Source organism: Cebidichthys violaceus, unplaced genomic scaffold (genome assembly GCF_023349555.1).
Source record: "Cebidichthys violaceus isolate CVI_PGR_0920_01 unplaced genomic scaffold, fCebVio1.0.p SCAF_6, whole genome shotgun sequence".
NCBI classification, from domain to species: Eukaryota; Metazoa; Chordata; class Actinopteri; order Perciformes; family Stichaeidae; genus Cebidichthys; species Cebidichthys violaceus.
In genome coordinates, this window is record NW_027176816.1 from 6424801 (window position 1) to 6443923 (window position 19123).

Here is a 19123-nt window from a genome sequence, read left to right on the forward strand (position 1 = left end):
ACAGGCCTAAAGTAATCTGTCATTCCTGTACGGCCAGACACTCACATCCTTATTGCAAAGCCTAGCAAGGTCATCCAGTGCAATCATGCATCAATTTACCCAAGTCGGATCAGACACACACCACAAAGGGACAAAGATTCTTTAAAACATCTTTAAAATCATGTCCTAATCAGAACACACATCACTTAACATTGGGTCCATTGCCTCTCTGCCTATAAGGTTAAGGGCAGGCTGCTTAAAAGTAATATATATATTTAAGATCCCCTCTGAGATAAAATACTGTCTTTGGAATGATTATTTGTGTCTGATATGTTTTTGTTTTTTTTAACAAAAACAGTGAACCTTTGATAAAAGCTCTTAACCCTGAAACCATGAATATGCACTGGCCTATTGCTAAAGCGTTTACCTACTTGACACACGATGTGTCCTACTTCACCGATTTCGTTCTCTAGTTCACTCCATATGTGCACTGGAGACTTCAAATTTCTCATTAACACAGTTGTGATATCACAAAATCTTACTTGCCTTGGATTTAAGATTAAGATTTAAGGCCAACACAAAAGCAAAGCAACACGTATTTCTGAGAGGAGGGAGGCTTTTAAATCCATATTTTAATCCGTTCATTATTAATGTAAGGGCAGGTTGATCAGAATATGTTATATCAAGGCCTTCTTGACTTTGTCTATTAAGGAGTAAATTCAGGTCTTAAATTGAATTAAACAGTTAAAGTATACAGTTGCGTATTCCATGTAGCCTACCTGTTACCTCAACCATAAAGTGAGCAGTTCAAGATGCGTTAAGGCATTTAATTAATGTACTGTATATCACAAAACATACCTTGAGCTCTATTCCTATATATGGAGTGTAGTTCGCCTCATGCGTTGACGTCGTGCGTCCTACGTCATGACGCACAGCTGCCATAGTTTAGGTTTTCTCCTTCCCACCCAGCCCTTCTCTGAGAACCGTCAGACATTCTTTGGTTTGTCGACTCCACGGACACACCTCAGCCAACACAGCCATGGTGGGTTTTTTACCTTTCCTCGATTCGACTCGACTCGCATACGACATTGTTCTTGCGTAATTAGCTTCTTGTCTCAAGAAAATAGTTTAGCTTTTCAAATATGATAATTTGAGTTTGAATGTCGGAATTGGCTCGCGGGTTGCTAGCGGAAGTGCAACTTTTGAGAAGCTAACATTAGCTCGCTCGGTAGATGGATTAAAGTTAACATTCACACGACAATCTAATTAATGTCGTCTAAATACCCGCGTGTATACTACCTGTTGCTGAATGTGCTACTGTTATGGAATGTATTGTTTGAGTAAATCTAACTATCCGAAAATATGTGCAAACGCCTTTGAAGTTAACCCAAGCTAGCTTACTGCAGAGCAAAAGGAACCATAATCATGTAGCCCAATTTCTCTTTGAACAGTCTGACTTCTCGGAAGATCAAATTCTTGGTGAGTTTTGATTCTGTGTCGTGACATTTTGAAGATCTCTCTTGTTTTGCATGCTTTCATTCTTGCTTGGTTGAGATGACACTTTGCCCTGTATCTCCACTATCACCCTGCTCTATGCCCGCCTGTCATGTCGTGGTTTTTAGGCTAAACTTTAGGCTATCCTTCTTAATTTCTGTACTGTTTCATCACTTTCCACTTGCAACTGCTTGTCCTTTCCAGATTGAGTTTAACCTGGATCAGATTCATGGTAAGTCAGTAAAAGGGGACCGCCTTAGCACAGAATTGATGGCTATCTCGATCGGAGTGTTTAGGGTGTGATCTGCATGTTACTTTTGGGTAAACCTAACGTTAACCTGTTTCAACCGTGAAGTACAGTCGCTTTGCACTGTTGTTTGGTCCGTCACATTTTGCATATAACGTTATAATACTTTAACCGTGTGCTGCAGTGTTTTTGTATGTGGTCAATCATGCATTAGCGGTACATATGTAGCCAAAGCTCACATCTGTTATAAGTCAGTCCTGGTTGTGTCAGTTTGCCATAAACTTTGCCTGTTATCTTCCCAGCTACGCATCTTCCAGTGTGCCCTTTTTTGGTGCTGGATACAGTGGTGCATGTTTTTGTCCTCGGGCTGGTTTGTTTAATCGCAGTTGACATAATGGGCTATAGCTACTCTCACTCTCCACCTACTTTGCTCCACTCCTCTATTACCAAATATGGCGTTGGGAAAAGTTCTCACACGCCTGAAGGGAAGAGTCACATTCCTCAGAACAGGAAAAAACTCCACAACAGTGCCTGAGCTTTTTGGGGAATAGCTTGCTTGTCCCATAACATTTGGACAAGACTGCTGCCTGGGTATTGTGTAATCTGACTCCATGTCTCCCTGATTACTATATTTTAGCTAAGCTTATTGTTTGACTGTTGAGTCTAACTAGAATGCCTGATGTTGGATCAAAGCTACATTAATCAACCGTGTGATCATTGACAACATTACAGATGATAAAGCCTAGCCTATTTCTTATTAATACATAGTAACTTGAGTAAAGGCGTTGGCAGACAACAATTAACATAAAACAATTAGTTTAATCGTTCAATATTTTATGTTTATCAAGTGAAATTGTCAAATATTTAGTTATTTACAGCTTTTCAATTGAGATTTGCCTGCTTTTTACATTTTAAATATCTTTTCTTCTTTTCTTTTTTTTTTACCATTGGTCACACAAAATATGCATTAAGATCTGAGGCAACTTTTTAAAATACTTTGAACATGAGTTTGCACCCCTTACTGTAATCTAAGAGTTTGAAATATACATTTGAAGCTTTTATCTGATGTTGATGTTCTGCAGGAAATGTGTGCTTCTGTTTAGTTCTAAAGCAGGAGGTTATTGGCATTTACAATTTCCCTTCCGTTAACCATTATCTTAGAGTTTTATTTTTTTTAAATCTAACATACTATATCCTTATCCGTTTGTTTTGGTTCTTTATTGAAGGCATGCTATACATAGTTTACATTACAATTTTAACCCATTTCCATGATATTCTGACATATTTTATATCTTTGGAAACTAATTGCACACGTGTTTGCATGTTCAAACTACAACAACAATGACAGAACATGTAGTGTTGCACTGGTAAAGCTGTTTCAACTTGTTTTTGTCAAGGTGTCGTGACAGTCATAGACCAACCAGATGACTAATGTGGATATGCAGTATTTGCTGAATTGAGGAAGTTAGAAGAGTGTTTAGAGAGCAAGCTGTTCTTCAATGGTTGTGCCACAGTCTACCATGCAACGGTTATAGTAATGAGATGTATAAAAGACTTTTAGTTTTTTGGATCATTTGAAAAAAAGCGTGGCCATGAGTTTGGGTTTGCCCATAGATTTGTACAGTTTTATTAATACATCTTTTATCCTGGAGAGACCAGAAAGAGTGCCTAGAGTGGTATATGAAACATACGCAGGTTAGTGAGTGTAGTGCTGCGTGTCCTGTCTGCTCACTTTAAATGTAGGCCTACCGGCAGCAAACCAGATCATGTCAAAATCTTTGCTTTTCTTGTCTGCCTGTTGTCATTTATTGGCTTTTCTAATTTCATCTATTTCCAGGTCTCTTACTATCTCCATATCATTCCTTCATAGCTGTCTGCTGATCTCTTCATTTTTTACAATAACTCATATCCCTACCCTAACTCGTTCTGTGTCTGTGTATCCTGCAGAGTTTAAGGAGGCGTTCTTGCTGTTCGACAGGACAGGAGATGGAAAGATTAGCTTCAGCCAGTGTGGGGATGTCATGCGGGCCCTGGGACAGAACCCTGTCAATGCTGAGGTGCTCAAGGTCCTGGGCAACCCCAAGGCTGAGGGTGAGGGTAATAAAATAAACTTAATGAGAGTTATCTCTTGTGCATACATGATAACATTGTCACTGTGCTTCTTATGATTTTAATCTTCCGGTGGCAGTAGTGTGTTTTGCAGCTGGAGGCTAAGAGACTTTCCTCGTATGTTTATTTATTTTCACAGAGATGAACTGCAAGATGCTAGACTTTGAGCAGTTCCTGCCCATGTTCCAGGCCATCGCTAAGAATAAAGATCAGGGCTCCATGGAGGATTTTGTGGAGGGACTGCGTGTCTTTGACAAGGAGGGCAACGGCACCGTAATGGGAGCAGAGCTTCGTCACGTCCTCACCACGCTAGGCAAGTTGCATTTTTCTCACCCTTGAACAGACAGCTGGAAGGGAAGACTATTTTGATTTAATGTATACATACTTTTTAAAAAATGTTCACTTACACAAAAATACTTTAATCCCCACGATGCATGGTATCAATGCAAAATGTATTTGCTGAAAACTGAATATACATGGTATCAAGAGTAAATTAATTGCATGTTAATAATGTTAATTTGGCATCATCAAGTGTGTAAGTGTGTTTTTAGTGTTGTTGTTTTCATAGTTTTTACTTATCTTTTACTTCTCTGTGTACTTATCTTTTATTACTTGTTAATTTTTAAATCATGGTAATGTCACCCATGTAAAATGTATTAATGTTTTTCTTTTTCAGGTGAGAAAATGTCAGAGGAGGAAGTTGAGACGCTCTTGGCGGGACACGAAGATGCCAATGGCTGCATCAATTATGAAGGTGAGAGGGAAAGAAATACACAACAACGGGATACTTGGCTGATGGTGTGTGACAATCCTGTTGCCACATACCTGCTACTGTCAATGAATACTCATACCTAGGCTTAGCAATCTGGTAATGAAACTACAGTCAGCACATGCATTATACTGTGCGGTGTGTTTACATGGGAATCATGGGTTTCAGTTTTCTATGAAACCTACAGTGTTTCCCCTACCATTGCCCTCAAGGGGTCCTCTTGCCCCCCTGAAAGATAATTTATATTCCCTCTTGTTTCACTGAGGACGGGGCTCTACACACCCCGTGTGTTTATGTGAGCAGGAAGATGGCATTTAAACATTACCCGCTAACTTGTTGCCCCACTACCAATATCAGCTGCTCTGTTTCAATGATGTTAGGCTGAAAAAACGTTCTTTCAGGCTGACATTCTTCTGTGGTGTTAAAAGCAGTCGCCCAGGGAAAATACTGTCCTAGTTATCTGAAGGCAGTCATTGGAAGCACCTTTCTTAACTACTAAACTGTCACCACAGTAAGCTAATGCTTGATTTAGTCTTACGATGTGGGTATCCATCCTGTTTACTGTCTTTACACTTGTGGTTAATTGACCGCTTAATTGAGGCCGTGTATAACGGTGTGTTAACTGTTCTTCCTCCACAGCATTTGTCCGCCACATCATGTCAGGCTGAGGGGCCGGTAAAGGCATTTGGTATACTATGAGATTGCACCTCCAGGCTTTCCTGCATTTTAGTTGTTAAAATAATCCTCTCCCATTATGCCACCCTAATGCTTGTTGGCTGTAGTTTTGCTCTTCATAATTTGCAAACAGGAACAGTGTGCTATTGTGAAGTAGATTTGACCTGTAGGTGCCTGTGGGAAAGCCTTGTGGTCTTTCTCATATTTAGTCCTGAGGCTTTGACCCATGTGTAGCCTCCTGCTGTTCTGTCTCTCCTACAGCCCTCTGTCTTGGCCCCTGGCTGCCGCATGCCCCTCTGCATGTGTCTGAGACTCCCCTCAGTTTATAAGGGGATGTGATGGACACACAGGGAAGTGACTGGTCTCATTCAGGGGAAAGCCTGGTGGCCACTGTCGAGTTATTTGAGCTGATGGGCGTGGATGTCACAAGGAAGCTCTTCTAGTCTCATTTGCATGTAATTTACGCTATTAAAATAGGCATTTCCTCTGTTGGTGTTATAGGTGCTGCTCTTATCAAACAGATAAAATAAACGGTTCATTACATTGCAGACATTTTCTTTACATTTGAATATAGCCACCAGCTTTGGGAGAGTGGACCAGTCCCTTTTTTCTACTAACCAGAGAAATGCAATGAGTTGCTCTTGTGCTGATTATTTTCTCCTCTCTACTTATGGAAGCTGAATTTGTAGCTGACCGCTGTCTGACTGGACTTAGCTCCCTTGACCGTCTCCCCTTTTCTCTGCTTCTCAACTAGAGGAAAGCATACAGCGAGGATGGCTTCTCTAACCAGCTCTTCTTGGATCATAGACATGGCCATATGCTTTGGCTAAATAGGAGATAGAGACGATTATCTCACCTCTTTCTCTCAGTACCGTCTTCAACCCTTCTCTCCTACGGGTGAACAGAATATGGGGGATCTGCCTCCAGGATCTAGAGCACGACTCTCACACCTGTCTCTCTTGTGTCTTCTTTTACAGAACTGGTCAGGATGGTCATGAACGGGTGAAGACGAAGATCGTCCAACTTTTTCTACCCTGTCACATGTACCCTCTTTTTTCAGATAGCTTTTACAACACCTGCCCCACCAACCTTTTCCATGGATTGGTTTTCCACATTCATTTGATTTAAGAAGTGCCTTTACATTCCCTACAAAGACCACAAATGGTTCTGGCTATTGCTGCCAGAGACATTCACAAATGTGACCAACTTATATGCATTCAAGAGTCTTAATGCTTGCATTGTTTGCAATAACATTCCAAGATGCAGCATTTAAGATGACATAAATTGATAATGATATACTGTAAATATTGATACTAGCGTGTCAATTTCTGATGGGACATTAATATATATATATATATATATATATATATATATATAAATATATAAATGTGTACATGTGCGGTATACAGCTGTCAGCAACCTACTGTATCATTGGCTAAGAATTTCTTTGGCTGAGGAATGTGTTCCTCTAATCCTGCGGTAAACCAATATATTCAAAACCATACTATCATGAAGTAAAGTAACATTTCAAATGGGTTCCCATGTTTTTAATCCACCCCAATTTTGTTGCTGCATTTAAATAAATGTTTTTCCTGAAAACTAATTTGGGTGGTTTTGAGATGATTTGATGGAATAAGGTGCGAGCTCTGTTACTGCCTCGTCTTTTTAGGTTCTGCACGATAGTGATGCCTTTCCATCAACACAAGAGGGCAGTGTTGCTGCTGGAATCGGCTAGTCAGACGGATCAAATTATTGTTCAGCGTATAGTACAAGAGGTATATCTTGATCTGCTCTTAATGCTTTGTTGTTGGGTTTTTTTTGCTAAATAAATAATTTTAAGTAAATCATGAATGTAAGCTTTGGGGCTCAAGTCAATATTCTTTCATTAGCTGTTTGAGACATTTTATGGCATCTCTTAATTGGTTGCCATTGTTTGGGGACATTACAAATTCAAATTTCAACCAAAAACATTTTTCGTGGCCATGCTGTAAATTGTCCAAGGAATGATTCGGTGATGAAGCACCAAGATATTGGCAGTAGAAGGCTGTTTGGTGGCTTCCTGACCTTTTCTTCATTTTCCTCACAAGCAGCCACAACTATTTCCTCTCATTAGGCGGCACATCGTTTGGAGTGTGCAGCTCGTGTGTGTGTGGGGTATGGTTCAGGAGGGTGTCATAGTCCACTGCTGAATAGGTTGTCCACTAATTACTCGGTGTGTATGTGTGTGGTCGATGGAAGTCAAGGCTATTGATTATTTTAATCCTCCTATTTGTGAGTCTGTGATCCTCGTGGCTCTGCATTCGACAGGGGAATCACTAATGGGCCTCAGCGCAGCCTGTCTCAGACCTCTCCCCGTCCAATTAACTTTCAACTGGAATCTGCCAGTAGAGAGAGCCGGAGGCTGTGCCCAGGCATGGCTCGGGCTACATCCCTCTTTCTCCGCTCAGGAGCAACAGCTTCACCAAATCCTTTAAGTCTAGAATGCCGTCAGCTCTCTTCTCTAATTAGACACTTTACTTTTTGCCAGTAATCTAAGAGGTATTCAAGATTCATTTTCTTTAACATGGAGCTCTCTCTCTCTCTCTCTCTCTCTCTCTCTCTCTCTCTCTCTCTCTCTCTCTCTCTCTCTCTCTCTCTCTCTCTCTCTCTCTCTCTCTCTCTCTCTCTCTCTCTCTCTCTCTCTCTCTCTCTCTCTCTCTCTCTCTCTCTCTCTCTCTCTCTCTCTCTCTCTCTCTCTCTCTCTCTCTGTGTGTGTGTTTTTAAGGAGCTGTTAAAGTGGTGATATTGGGATCCTTTGAATGAACTGGTGACATTAACTAGAAAACAATGCATAGTGTCAACATTTTCATCAACTGCCTTTTGTATCTCGCATAGTATAGAGAATGTTGCCCATGTATGTGAAATAGGAAGTCACACCCACAGTTCCAATACTCAGTGTTCATCAGTTCTTTCATGCCAAGTGTAACAAAGTAGCATTTATAGACCATTCATAAACGTAAAGACTAAATTTATTACAAATATTTAATTTAAATAAAGAGCTAATGGTGAGTTAATTAAATATACAATAACCTATCTTGTATACATATTGCCTTTCTTCTTTAATTTGGAAAAAAATACACCTATAATACTGATTATTAGCACATTGTCAAAACAGTCAGATAATTGATAGAAAATGAATCATTTATCAAAACATTTAATTTTCATTGGCAAAAAAATCCAAACATCCACAGGTCCCAGCTTCTCAAATGTAAGGATTTGTTTATTTTCTTTCTAATGGTATTAAACTGAATGTCTTTTGGTTTTGGGCTGTTCTTCAGATAAAACAAGATATTTGAAAAAGTCACCTTGCACTGGGAAATTGTCATGCACATGGTTGACTTTTTCTCTGACATTTTATAGCCCAAACAATAAGCAGATCATTCAAGAAAATGATTGTTCGATGAATCAATAATGAAAGTCATTCATTTTAATCGACAATTAATTTAGGAAGTGATAAAGTTGTTTTTTTCATTTTCTTTAGCCCTGTATATATATATATACATATATATATATATATATATATATATTCAAAAATATACTTTCTCTAAGAGGCTGGATACGTGTGTGTGTGTGTGTGTGTGTGTGTGTGTGTGTGTGTGTGTGTAAGAGAACACGAGCACAGCTTGACTTCCATAAAATCAGCGTGGGATAATCAGTAAATTGAGAGAAATGTACTATATTATGTACAATATTATTTAAGGAAGTTTTCACAGATTCCCTGGATTTATTTCTTGTTATTGTTAGTGGGTTCGTCAACAAATGATTTTGGGTCCAAAGTCTGATAAACTATGTCAAGCCTCATCCATCAAACACTGAACCAATTTGGTTTGTTTGTACAATTGATGACTTTATTCTAAGATTAAACTTGTATACATCGGCTGGATTTTGTAGATCCTGGGTGTATTATGAGCAGAGATCAATATAGCGGTATTAATGTTTGTGTCTTAACAGTGTCTTACGACATATTGGAAATCCATGTTGTAGCAGACCAAGGCTGTGGTCAGCCACTATTGGTTCGATCTCAGCTGTAAGTCCACGAAGCCATGTCATATATCCAATTCTCCACAGTCGGTCCAAGTGGTCACTCTAATTAAAACTGAACAAAGGTCTGCATGTATTTCTGACGATTTATGTTGAACATGCATACCTTTATTTAGCCTTGACCTTCACCATGCCAAAACAACATGCAAGAACACAGACATGGTAGGTATAGATATTTTTAATAGCAGTTCTCTACTCGGCCTTTTCAACATAGCAGTTAGCCCATCCCAGGATTACTGTGTTGATACATATGATGATACTTTGACAGGGTCTCTCAAAAATAAAGTACTAAGTAGGTATGGCAGTGTAATTACAGTAACGTGCCTGTAATGTATTGTACAACATTTAATGTAAGTAAAACACTGCAGCTGTTAATTTTCACTGCCTCATATTACAATATCTATGTATCCACTCATACTACTGACCCCACACACACACACACACACACACACACACACACACACACACACACACACACACACACACACACACACACACAATATTGTCAATAATGCACTTGGCAATTAAAACTTCATCACACACAAGTGCCATCCATAAAATGCGATGCCTTATATGTCTTGCTGCGATATTCTGCGTTATGATGGAAACAGGAAAGAGAGGTCAAACATCTGTATTTATTCAGATGGCCTTATTTTGATCAGTATGGCCTCAATGCAGGGTGAATCACAACAGGGATTTCATTTCAACTGGTGTAATTCACTTTAGGGAAAGAAATATTTCACAATGATGAGTTGCAAAACATAGGCAGGCCATTCGGTCAGAGGTCACTGGAATGGAGAGCAGAAATGTATAAGGTAAAGACCGGAATACAGTCTATGCATTTGCCTCAGCTTAGTCATTGTGATTAATGGCACCCTCAACACCATTATTGCATTAAAAAACAATTATGCTGATAGTGATTGTTATATTCTAGTTTTCACAATGTCAGTTAATATGGAACACATTAAAGTATTTTAGATATTTCCGAGCCGCAACGTGCAATTGTTATGTGCACCTATACTGTACATCTTCTGTTAGTCTTATTTGCACAAAGGGCCCCATTAATTGCAGTTGCTTATGACTGGCTCAAAATCACGCAACTCCACTTAATTCCACTTATATTTGACTTTCGCTCGATCCGCGCTTTTGTAGTCTGTTTGTAATCTCAGCATGTCTGTATGTGTGTGTGTGTGTATGGGTGTTTGCTTGCATTGGTGTGTGTATATTTTTGTCTGTCCATGTAGTTATCGAGCGTGTGCATGTCTGTATATGTGCATTGATTTGCATACGTACATGTCTGTGTAAGTATGATTCTGTCTAAGTGTGTGTTGGTGTCCATTCTCCGTGAGGAAGGATTAGATTCAGTCTGGGTAGATGAGGAAACCGGAGAAGGTGCTGTACTTGTTTGTGTTCCCTCCGTGGACCTTCCCTCCATCCAGCTGCACACACACCTCATCACCCACGTCCAAATGCAGGATCACACTGTTGGAGGCGTAGTCGTAATTCTGATCAGCGTCCTGAGCGATGGCGCTGGCTCTTACCTGTCACCCACAGAGGACATACGCATTGACAATTAGAACATGGAGGAAACTGAACAAACACTTGCAAATGTCACAGCCACTTTCTCAACAGCTCCAGGAGCTCAGCAGCTCTTTAAAACCACTATCTCATTCCTTTATCACATTTTTTTTTCCAGGCTGGGTCATGATCAATTATTAACAGCCTTCAGATGAGACACTTGTGAGTATGACATCACCTCTGCATTCAGGCTGGATAAACAGATGGATGGGATTGTGACCTGTGACCCCAAAGGTGAAATGAGAACACGACCACTCTGCCTGTTATTGATCAGCTGTGGCTGAGGCTCACAGCTAAATGGAGGATGGAGATCTGATTGGGTTGTGGAGATAAGCGGAATCATTGGGGACAACAGGTTGACCACGGGGAAACCAGCTCAGCCGAGAAACAGCATCACTATCCACATCAGCTATTGACCTGTTGCTTGTGATCCTAGGGCCAGTTCAATATGCATGATATTGAGTGGCTATGCCGAAGCCAGACATTTTCACATTTGCATGCTGTGTGTGGGTTCGGTGTTATTGACCCAGCAGAAGTGGATCTTTACTTGTTTGTTAACACATTTAATTGGGTTTACTCATGTAGAAATTTAAATACACATGCTTGGATTGCAACCTACCAAGCATATATCACTGCATTATTTCATGTCTTTTTTTTTTTAACCTGCCACGTACATGTAAGGGGCTTAGTGTAAATAGTGTCTGTAAATAGGTATAGATAAATAGATTAAAAAGTCTAATTGTACACAAAGTTGCATTCCTAAAAACTTCCTAAGTAGGATGTATCAATAATTCTGGTGTAGCAGCTCGAATCATCAGACATATGTCAGCCATCAGTGGCCTTGTGTCTGGCTCACTGTCCATCTACGGTGGGAGCACTCAATCCGTGTCAGCAGCCAGACAAGACACTCACATCTCCATGACAGCCAAAGAATATGATCTGCAACTCAACTACCATCATGTCATTCCCATCACTGGGGCCTCTTTCTCCCCAACGAGCATGCATCAATTTGAAAACAGTCAATCACTGAGCAACACAGCCTGAATTACTGTCACAGAAAAAGTATGCTCTTATCCCTGTGCACCTATCTATTTTGCCATTGTCTGACAGCCATATTGTTCACCATCTATCTACCCTGGTGTTGTGTTAAATTTCATGGACACTATGTGTAGGTCTTCTCCTTAAATTAAATGCAGGTCATGGATGTTACATCCGAGATACTGCATGTTGGTGACCAGTGGTTAAGCATCTCCCTGTTCAGTCTAAAACAGATTGATTAAGGGCGCAGAGAAGTCAATCTGCTGAGGCTTCACAGCTCAATAACCACACATAAAAACCCACCACAGCTTTCGTTACACTACTACAACAGTCTTTTTTTTGTTAGATTTAAGATTCTGTAGTCCACAGGGGTGTTTTTAGGCATCCTAGGCTGCCTCTGCCTAAATTCTCCCTGCGGAGCTACTCTGCTTTTATCGTTTCAATGGACAAGTGTACACTGTAGCTGTATCATGTAGTAAAAGTTAAACAAAAATAGAATTGGAATAAACATTGCCTCAGTGGGAAAAAGTTGAGGAAGTAAAAGTTAGTTACAGTTACCTGTCTGTCTAGATATACTGTATCTGGGATGTGGAGAAGTGAAAGACATGCCTGTGCATGCACCTGTTCATACAACAAGAAACCTGTATATTATTCAAATCACATAAATAATTAATTTATATAGTGCAAGGTATGGTTATCTGTATATAAAACCAGTATGAGATACAGTATATGGAATGTAGACATGCTCAATGCACCCGTGTCCTAGAGATAAATATATTCTGTGTTTTGTGCCAGTGGTTATCTGGTGTAGAGTCACAAAATGAACAAAAATGACGCTGTGTGTAGACACTACATCGTCCTGTGGTTAAGAGGCTGACCAATAAATCTGGCAGTTGAATCATTTTATCACTTCTGTTATTTGACATCCTTTATATCCATGACAGTGTGTGTCTGGTATCGTTTTCCCCTTGTGAGTCTGTATGTGTGTCATCACGGCAAAATGTGATCTTTGAGTAATCCACTGAAGCGGTTTTGAGTGCTTTTTGGGTGCCTTTGTGTTACCCAGGCAGCCCAATTAATATAACTAAACAATGAACTTAATCTACTCTTTTTTTTAGCCCCCTGGACCATCTCTCAAATAACGACACCAATCCATTGTCATCTGAAAAGGTTATATTGTTGTTCTGCTTGACATGTGTAGTGACAGCCAATATCAAATTTGCATCTTTAGCTGCAGCTGACAGCTATGCTGTTGTTGTGACTTCCTATCGACATAAGGCATATGTCATCCTGCTCATTATTTTATCCAAACAGTGTAACCGAGGGAGATGTAGGGAGATCTTTCCCTCCTCGGGTCTTCTCAGATTCTCTCGACTTAATGCAGGAATGGACGGCTGAATACTCACACAAGAGAATAATATTCATTAGTCAGCATAGATGTCATTTTGCCAATATACAGTATGTGAATTGGTGCTTCAGCTGATGTTCCTGTGCGTGAAGGAATAATGCAAGGCGTCCATTAATGCAGATGCCAGACAGACAGGCATGAGAGAGCCGTGGTGGGATTAGGACAGGAAGCCGACGGAGGAGAGGGATACGGCTGGAGGACACAGCCTGATCCATGTGAACCAGGCAGCACACTGTGCTGATCCTGGAGCTTGAAGGGTTGTGAGCCGTGAGGCAGGGGCCCCCAGGGCTTGCCTGTGGCTGTCTCTGTCTCTGCCTAGCCCTTTCATTATAGGGCCTCCAGTAAACACGCCTGGGAGCAGAGGGGGCCACAGGCAAGGAGGAGGGAGTAGGGAGGGGTGGTGGAGGTGTGGGGAGTAGCTGCAGTGTCATTGTCTATACAAGGGGAGCTGCAGCGCTGAAGACAGACAAGGATAGACAAAAAGAAGGGAGAGGGGGAAGAAACAAAAACAAGGGCCAGGGGTTGAGGAAAGGGGGGGGGGCCTAGAGTAACAGACTGATCAAGCGAGGCTATTTTGTGAGACCGGTGAGATGTGGGGGTATATGAAGCCTTGTTTTTATCGGTGGGTCTGTGCTCCACTGGTAATAAAACTGACAAGATTCATTCACTGTGATATACTGACCTCTTAGAGTGGAGACAATAGAAAAGTAGCTGTTAAACTTACCTAAGGGACTCCAGCACATGGCAGGAGGGTTGGTGACGGGTGGTGGGGGGCGATGTTGTGGAAATAGAATATTTATTGAATAGGTTTTCCCTCTCCTTTGGGAGCCTGGGGATTACGCGGTGACAAGCGACTGTAGCATTGAACCGTACCTTAGATTGCTATTACCTGCCATTCAGTGTTACAGTCTGTAGTCTGCTGCGCTATGATGGTAAAACCTTTGGACAGTGTGAAAGGGATTGATATATTTGAATTATGTGTTTCATCAGAGGCACATTTGTATATTTTATTTAGATCTCTAATGAACTGAAAGACATCCTCTTGTCTGAATTATCTTCTTAGAGCAAATTCTGTTATATATAGCTAACACTTTCCCACACTCTGAGGCTTATTATCTTTCACCTGTAGCATATCTATGTCTCTGTACTGGGAAAGGTAATACAGGTACCGGTCATTACAGCAAGTGATGACATTTTAACACTATACTGTGTGAAATAACTTGACCTTTAACTGAGCTATTAAAAGAGTCTGTTGAAAAAAAAAAAGAAGGGAAAATTAAATGGGAGCCGAACCAGTATCTATTTGTCTACATTGTACATTATAATACATTATTTATTATAGATTTACAGTGATGCACTATGGGAATATAAATGAGTAGGTGAACAGCTTAGCCAACCAGTTAATGAGGAGAAAGGAAGGGATTGTTGAGAAGGAACGCATGACGTATTACCAACCTTCATAGCATCCAGCATGCCCACATTAGCATAGACCGTCTTAATAACATTTGCCACCTATCTGGAATATTAAGTAGCATACAACGCATATATCCATGACAGTGATTTAGGAATAGAGTGATTAAACACATTTATAATAACACAGGCACCAATCGGGAAGTACATTTATAATTATTTGTTTTGAGTAAGGATAAATCAATATTCAATCATTGAGTATTATTGTGATATATGAATGCATCATCTTTCCAAACTGGGTTATCAAATTTGGCATTGTGTGCCCTCTGTTTCCTAACTATACATTCAACATTTAAAAGGGGTGAATGGGGTCTAACACTGTTGAGCAAACAGTCATACATCATACATTGGAATTGTACTGTAAGTCAATTACCATTGCATTACAAACATGGAAGCAACTAAGTGTGAACCTCTTCAATCACAAATCCCCTAACTCTGAAACCCTGTCATGATGCTGCAATGATTTGTGAGAGTTAGATTGAAGTGTGAGCAGGTAGGCTTCACAGAGTGGGGATTTAGTAAAGGTAATAAGTATTGGATCTAGGAATCCCATAGAAGCCCTGCCACAGTCAGTGCATCCTCCTGAGATCCTGGCATCGCATTATACCACACTCATGTCAGATGAGTCCAACGCTAAGGCAGTGTGCCTATTTAAACATCATTAGCAAAGATATAGGAATTCTAACAAGTCCTAGAGGAAATCTATTGGTATCCAGAATTAATGAATTCACTGTTTCACTTCACACTTCCTATCTACAATTGGTGCATAAATATAGTTTGGAAACCAATTTTCTCTCTTTCTCTGGCCGACCTTGACCACTTGTCAAGCCGAGACATGTTGAGTGGGTGTCCATTGGTCATCATGCCTGATCTCATCGCGGCCTTCACCACCAGCCTCCCTGATGCCTCGTCTACCAGCCCACTGTCTCCACGCCTCCATTAAGTCATCTATCTTCCTCTGCTCCACCCCTGATCTTCCCATCAACTCACTTGTCTTGTTTTGCTACTCACTTTCACCGTCTCAGAGTGGACGCCTCGGCATGTCTATGTCATGTCAAGTCTCTTGTGTTTCATTCATTCTTGCTGAACCTGTCCGAGACGTGCAGCAGGACCAGCTGCCTAACAAACCCAACGTTACAAACGGCCGTATCTGTTATGGTGTAAAAGTTACGACTCAAGCCAAAAGGGAAGGTGGCAATTTGTGGCTATGGCAATCCTTCTTTATAGGGTTTAAAACATACCCAGTGGGCAGAAAAAATATCCAAGAAAGCCTCAACGCTTTATAGACACTCCGTTGTCATCTACCAGAAGCACTGTTTGTTTAGATCCTTGTTCGGAGAGCGCTTTACAACACAACTGTTTAAGGAGGACACCTGACGGGTGTCAGATAGACCAGGGTTAAATGATTGAGTTGAGTAAAAGGATAATTAATGGAGAATCAATGAACAAGCTGGGGAGGAGTGAGGAGAGGAAAGTATAGCTCGTGTTCATGGTATCTAATTTAAAATGTAAAATTATTGAGCAGGTTAAGATGACTTGAATGATAATACAAGACATTAAGTAGGCAGACTTAAACATATTCACCTTTGTGGCACCAAATCTAAATGGAATATTCTAAATCAACCTTATTTACAACTGTTGAATTAAACCATACAGTATGTATGAGCGTGTATTAGACCGTGCGCACGGCCTTAGAGTCCTTGGTGCACTACATGTCTAGAAAAGGAGGTCTGAGCAGAGAGTATTTGCATTTGAAGTCCTTGATGAATGAATGAATGTAAAAAAACAACTTGAAGAATGTTTCCTGAATTTGGAGTCCTCTGATGAAATCCCTGTGATTTATCCCACCTCTCCTATCCTCTTCCCCCCATCAGCCCATGTGTCTTTAATTAGTGTCTGGGGAATGAGCGAGTGGATGAGTGGACTGTCAATTTTACATTCATTATTTATTTAGCTGAGATGTAAACTGACTGGTCCACATACTGACAGACATTTCTCCTGTGCTCTTTTGCACTTCTGTTTAGGCGATAATCAAGCTCTGTGTATGATACTTACTAATTAGACTGTTCCTTTTGGCGGCTGTGGCATTCTGCCACTTGTCATTTAGCCAAAGTGTGTATGAGAATGCAAATATTCGTAGCTGTGATTTTAGACTGTATAGCATGAATTTCCTTTAATGAGGAGAAAGATTGCTCTTTCATTCTTTGGCTGTCATGTTGCCACCTGCTAAGTGGAATGTGCTCCGAATCTGAAGAGCTCAATGTTGCTGAGGTGAATGCGAGTCAATGGTTACACAGGATGGTCAACTGTGAAAAAAAATCTGTTGCATGGTCGTGTGTGTGCATACATACAAACACATACATGCAGACCCTCTATTGTACACACACCTTCTTGCATGCACACATACACACACATTTACTTACCAGTCCGTTCTTCTTCAAGTCTGCCCACATGCTGGTCCCATCACCACCTCTCATTAGAACATGGTAGGTGAAGAAGTAGATGCCCGGCAGAGGACAGGTGAACTTGCCGGTGCTGGGCTCATAGTAGTTGCCTACATTGGTCACCACGTCATCAAACTTCAGTATTTCACTCCCCTCATGCTGCTTGCGTAGCCCTGCGTAAAAGGCGATTTTGGGAGTGTATAATGAGGGAGAATAGCCACCAGGACCTGGACCTGGGGGCCCCTGTGGCCCTGGTTTGCCTGGCTCTCCAGGGGGTCCACGTGCTCCTTGAGGGCCAGGGATCCCTGGAGACCCACGAAACCCAGGCTTAATCTTCTTCCCCGAGTAATCCTGGGGTGGTGGAGACACAGCTGTCAGCTCCTGGCCAGGCTGAGACGTAGCGTAGGGGTCACAAACCATCCTGCAGCTTCCAAGCATTTCAAAATGGCTCCCCGCATTTTCGGCGTTCCCCCCTTTGGTTGTATGGACCAGCAGGGGAATGGCCACCAACAGAATTAGAACCATGGCCACACCTACAGCAGCTCCAATGACGCGTTTCCTGCGGCTGAGCCGTGAAGCGGCCAGCGTCAGGAAGTCCTCTTCCCCCTTGGCTGGAATAGTGCCGGCCAGGATGAAGCCTCTCAGAGAACCAGTTTGGTGTGAAGAGGTGCAGAAGGATGTTGAGAGGAGTGGAAGGAAAACTGTATATCACTGCGCTATATGAGACAGAGTGCAAAATGGAAGACAGCCAGGAAGGAAACAAGCGGATGAGAGGATCCTTGAAAAATGGTAGACACGTCCAAGGGACCAGGAACACAATATTTCAAAGCCTAAAAAGATGAAAACTTTACACATCCCCGTATTCAAGGAAATAAGCACAAAAATCTGGATTTCTCAGATTTGTGGTGACACACTACAAAAAAAAACTATTTAACTGATTAAGTCTTGTCAAATTGTTTTGACTTCCCTCGTTTTCCTCCAGTTCAATTTATTTTTCAGCATCAGACAGAAACCATGACTGGCACTGAGAGGGTTGTTGTGGAAGCCAAGCTTATTAAAAGTATGCTGAAACAAGGGATGGTGCCAAATTCAGCTCATTGAAGAGGGGGTGGAGGTATTGTTGTATTGTGTTTTGCTGGATGAAGTGTAATTTAAAGTTTTTTCAAAGAAAAATCATCTTTCAAGCCCCTCCTTACAAAGCACAGGATTTCACTTCATGTGGATGTCTCACTTAATGCCATGTCTGTAAGTGACAAAAGTTCAGAGATCAGATATCTTTTCCTGACACAATTCACATGTCACTGTCCACATTAAAAATGTGCCGTTTCAGGAAGCCAATAACCCTTTTAATAGATTCCTTCACTGGTTATATCTGCATCTGGAAAAAAAGAGCAAAGAGAGCACAGACACCCTAAATTGATTTGTCCTTATCGTTATATACAGCATTTAACTGTAATATATTTGCAGTCATTCAAAGAATCATTAAAATCAAATGATAAAGATGAAAATAAAAACGTATGTTTTAAATGAAAATGGTATTCTTTTTTCAATTTTTTTAAATAAGGAAAATTATCATTTTATTTAGTTTTATTGTATTTCTTTTGAGCCAAGATTTAAATTACATAAAATACGTGATCATCTACAATGCACAATGAACATGTTTCTGGTTGCATTTGAAACAGTTAAAAGAAACAGAAATAGACAAAGAAAACTCACCATCTGCTCTTTATGATGCACAAATATTTTTGAAGCAGATAACATTTTTCTGTGAATCCGTTCAGTCCACGTCCCACCAAAATGACTGAAGGACTTTAAATGGAGAGCCGGAGAGC

At 40.8% G+C, this 19123-nt stretch overlaps 2 protein-coding genes across 4 annotated transcripts; one reads left to right on the forward strand and one right to left on the reverse strand.

Annotated features, from left to right (window-relative positions):
* The first annotated feature begins 937 nt into the window (after window positions 1–937).
* Window positions 938–6876, forward strand: zgc:153867 (uncharacterized protein LOC337226 homolog). Of its 3 annotated transcripts, XM_068732621.1 has the most exons (7): window positions 939–1021; window positions 1431–1458; window positions 3668–3811; window positions 3969–4142; window positions 4506–4583; window positions 5238–5273; window positions 6251–6876. In XM_068732621.1, the coding sequence occupies exons 1-6, from the start codon at window positions 1019–1021 to the stop codon at window positions 5264–5266; spliced, it is 456 nt and encodes a 151-aa protein (XP_068588722.1). In that variant the 5' UTR covers window positions 939–1018; the 3' UTR covers window positions 5267–5273; window positions 6251–6876. The 3 variants fall into 3 exon arrangements, with proteins under 3 accessions (XP_068588720.1, XP_068588722.1, XP_068588721.1); XM_068732619.1 differs by lacking the exon at window positions 5238–5273 and having other exon boundaries at window positions 938–1021; window positions 3668–3817; XM_068732620.1 differs by lacking the exon at window positions 5238–5273.
* Window positions 6877–9543: 2667 nt separating this feature from the next.
* On the reverse strand, window positions 9544–17981 carry c1ql4a (complement component 1, q subcomponent-like 4). The gene is made up of 2 exons (XM_068733046.1): window positions 17271–17981; window positions 9544–10894 (listed from the first exon to the last, which is right to left on the reverse strand). Exons 1-2 carry the CDS (start codon window positions 17814–17816, stop codon window positions 10715–10717), a joined length of 726 nt encoding a protein of 241 aa, XP_068589147.1. The 5' UTR covers window positions 17817–17981; the 3' UTR covers window positions 9544–10714.
* Window positions 17982–19123: the final 1142 nt, after the last annotated feature.

What these genes read in the sequence shown, in the direction of transcription:
- zgc:153867 (XM_068732619.1), top strand. An exon ending in CTCGGAAGATCAAATTCTTG is followed by an intron (nt 1,459 to 3,667) that starts GTGAGTTTTGAT and finishes TGTATCCTGCAG; the next exon opens with AGTTTAAGGAGGCGTTCTTG. An exon ending in TGGCTGCATCAATTATGAAG is followed by an intron (nt 4,584 to 6,250) that starts GTGAGAGGGAAA and finishes CTTCTTTTACAG; the next exon opens with AACTGGTCAGGATGGTCATG.
- c1ql4a (XM_068733046.1), bottom strand. Translation starts at nt 17,816, where the DNA reads ATGGTTCTAATTCTGTTGGTGGCCATTCCCCTGCTGGTCCATACAACC. An exon ending in ACTTGAAGAAGAACGGACTG is followed by an intron (nt 10,895 to 17,270) that starts GTAAGTAAATGT and finishes TGTGGGTGACAG; the next exon opens with GTAAGAGCCAGCGCCATCGC.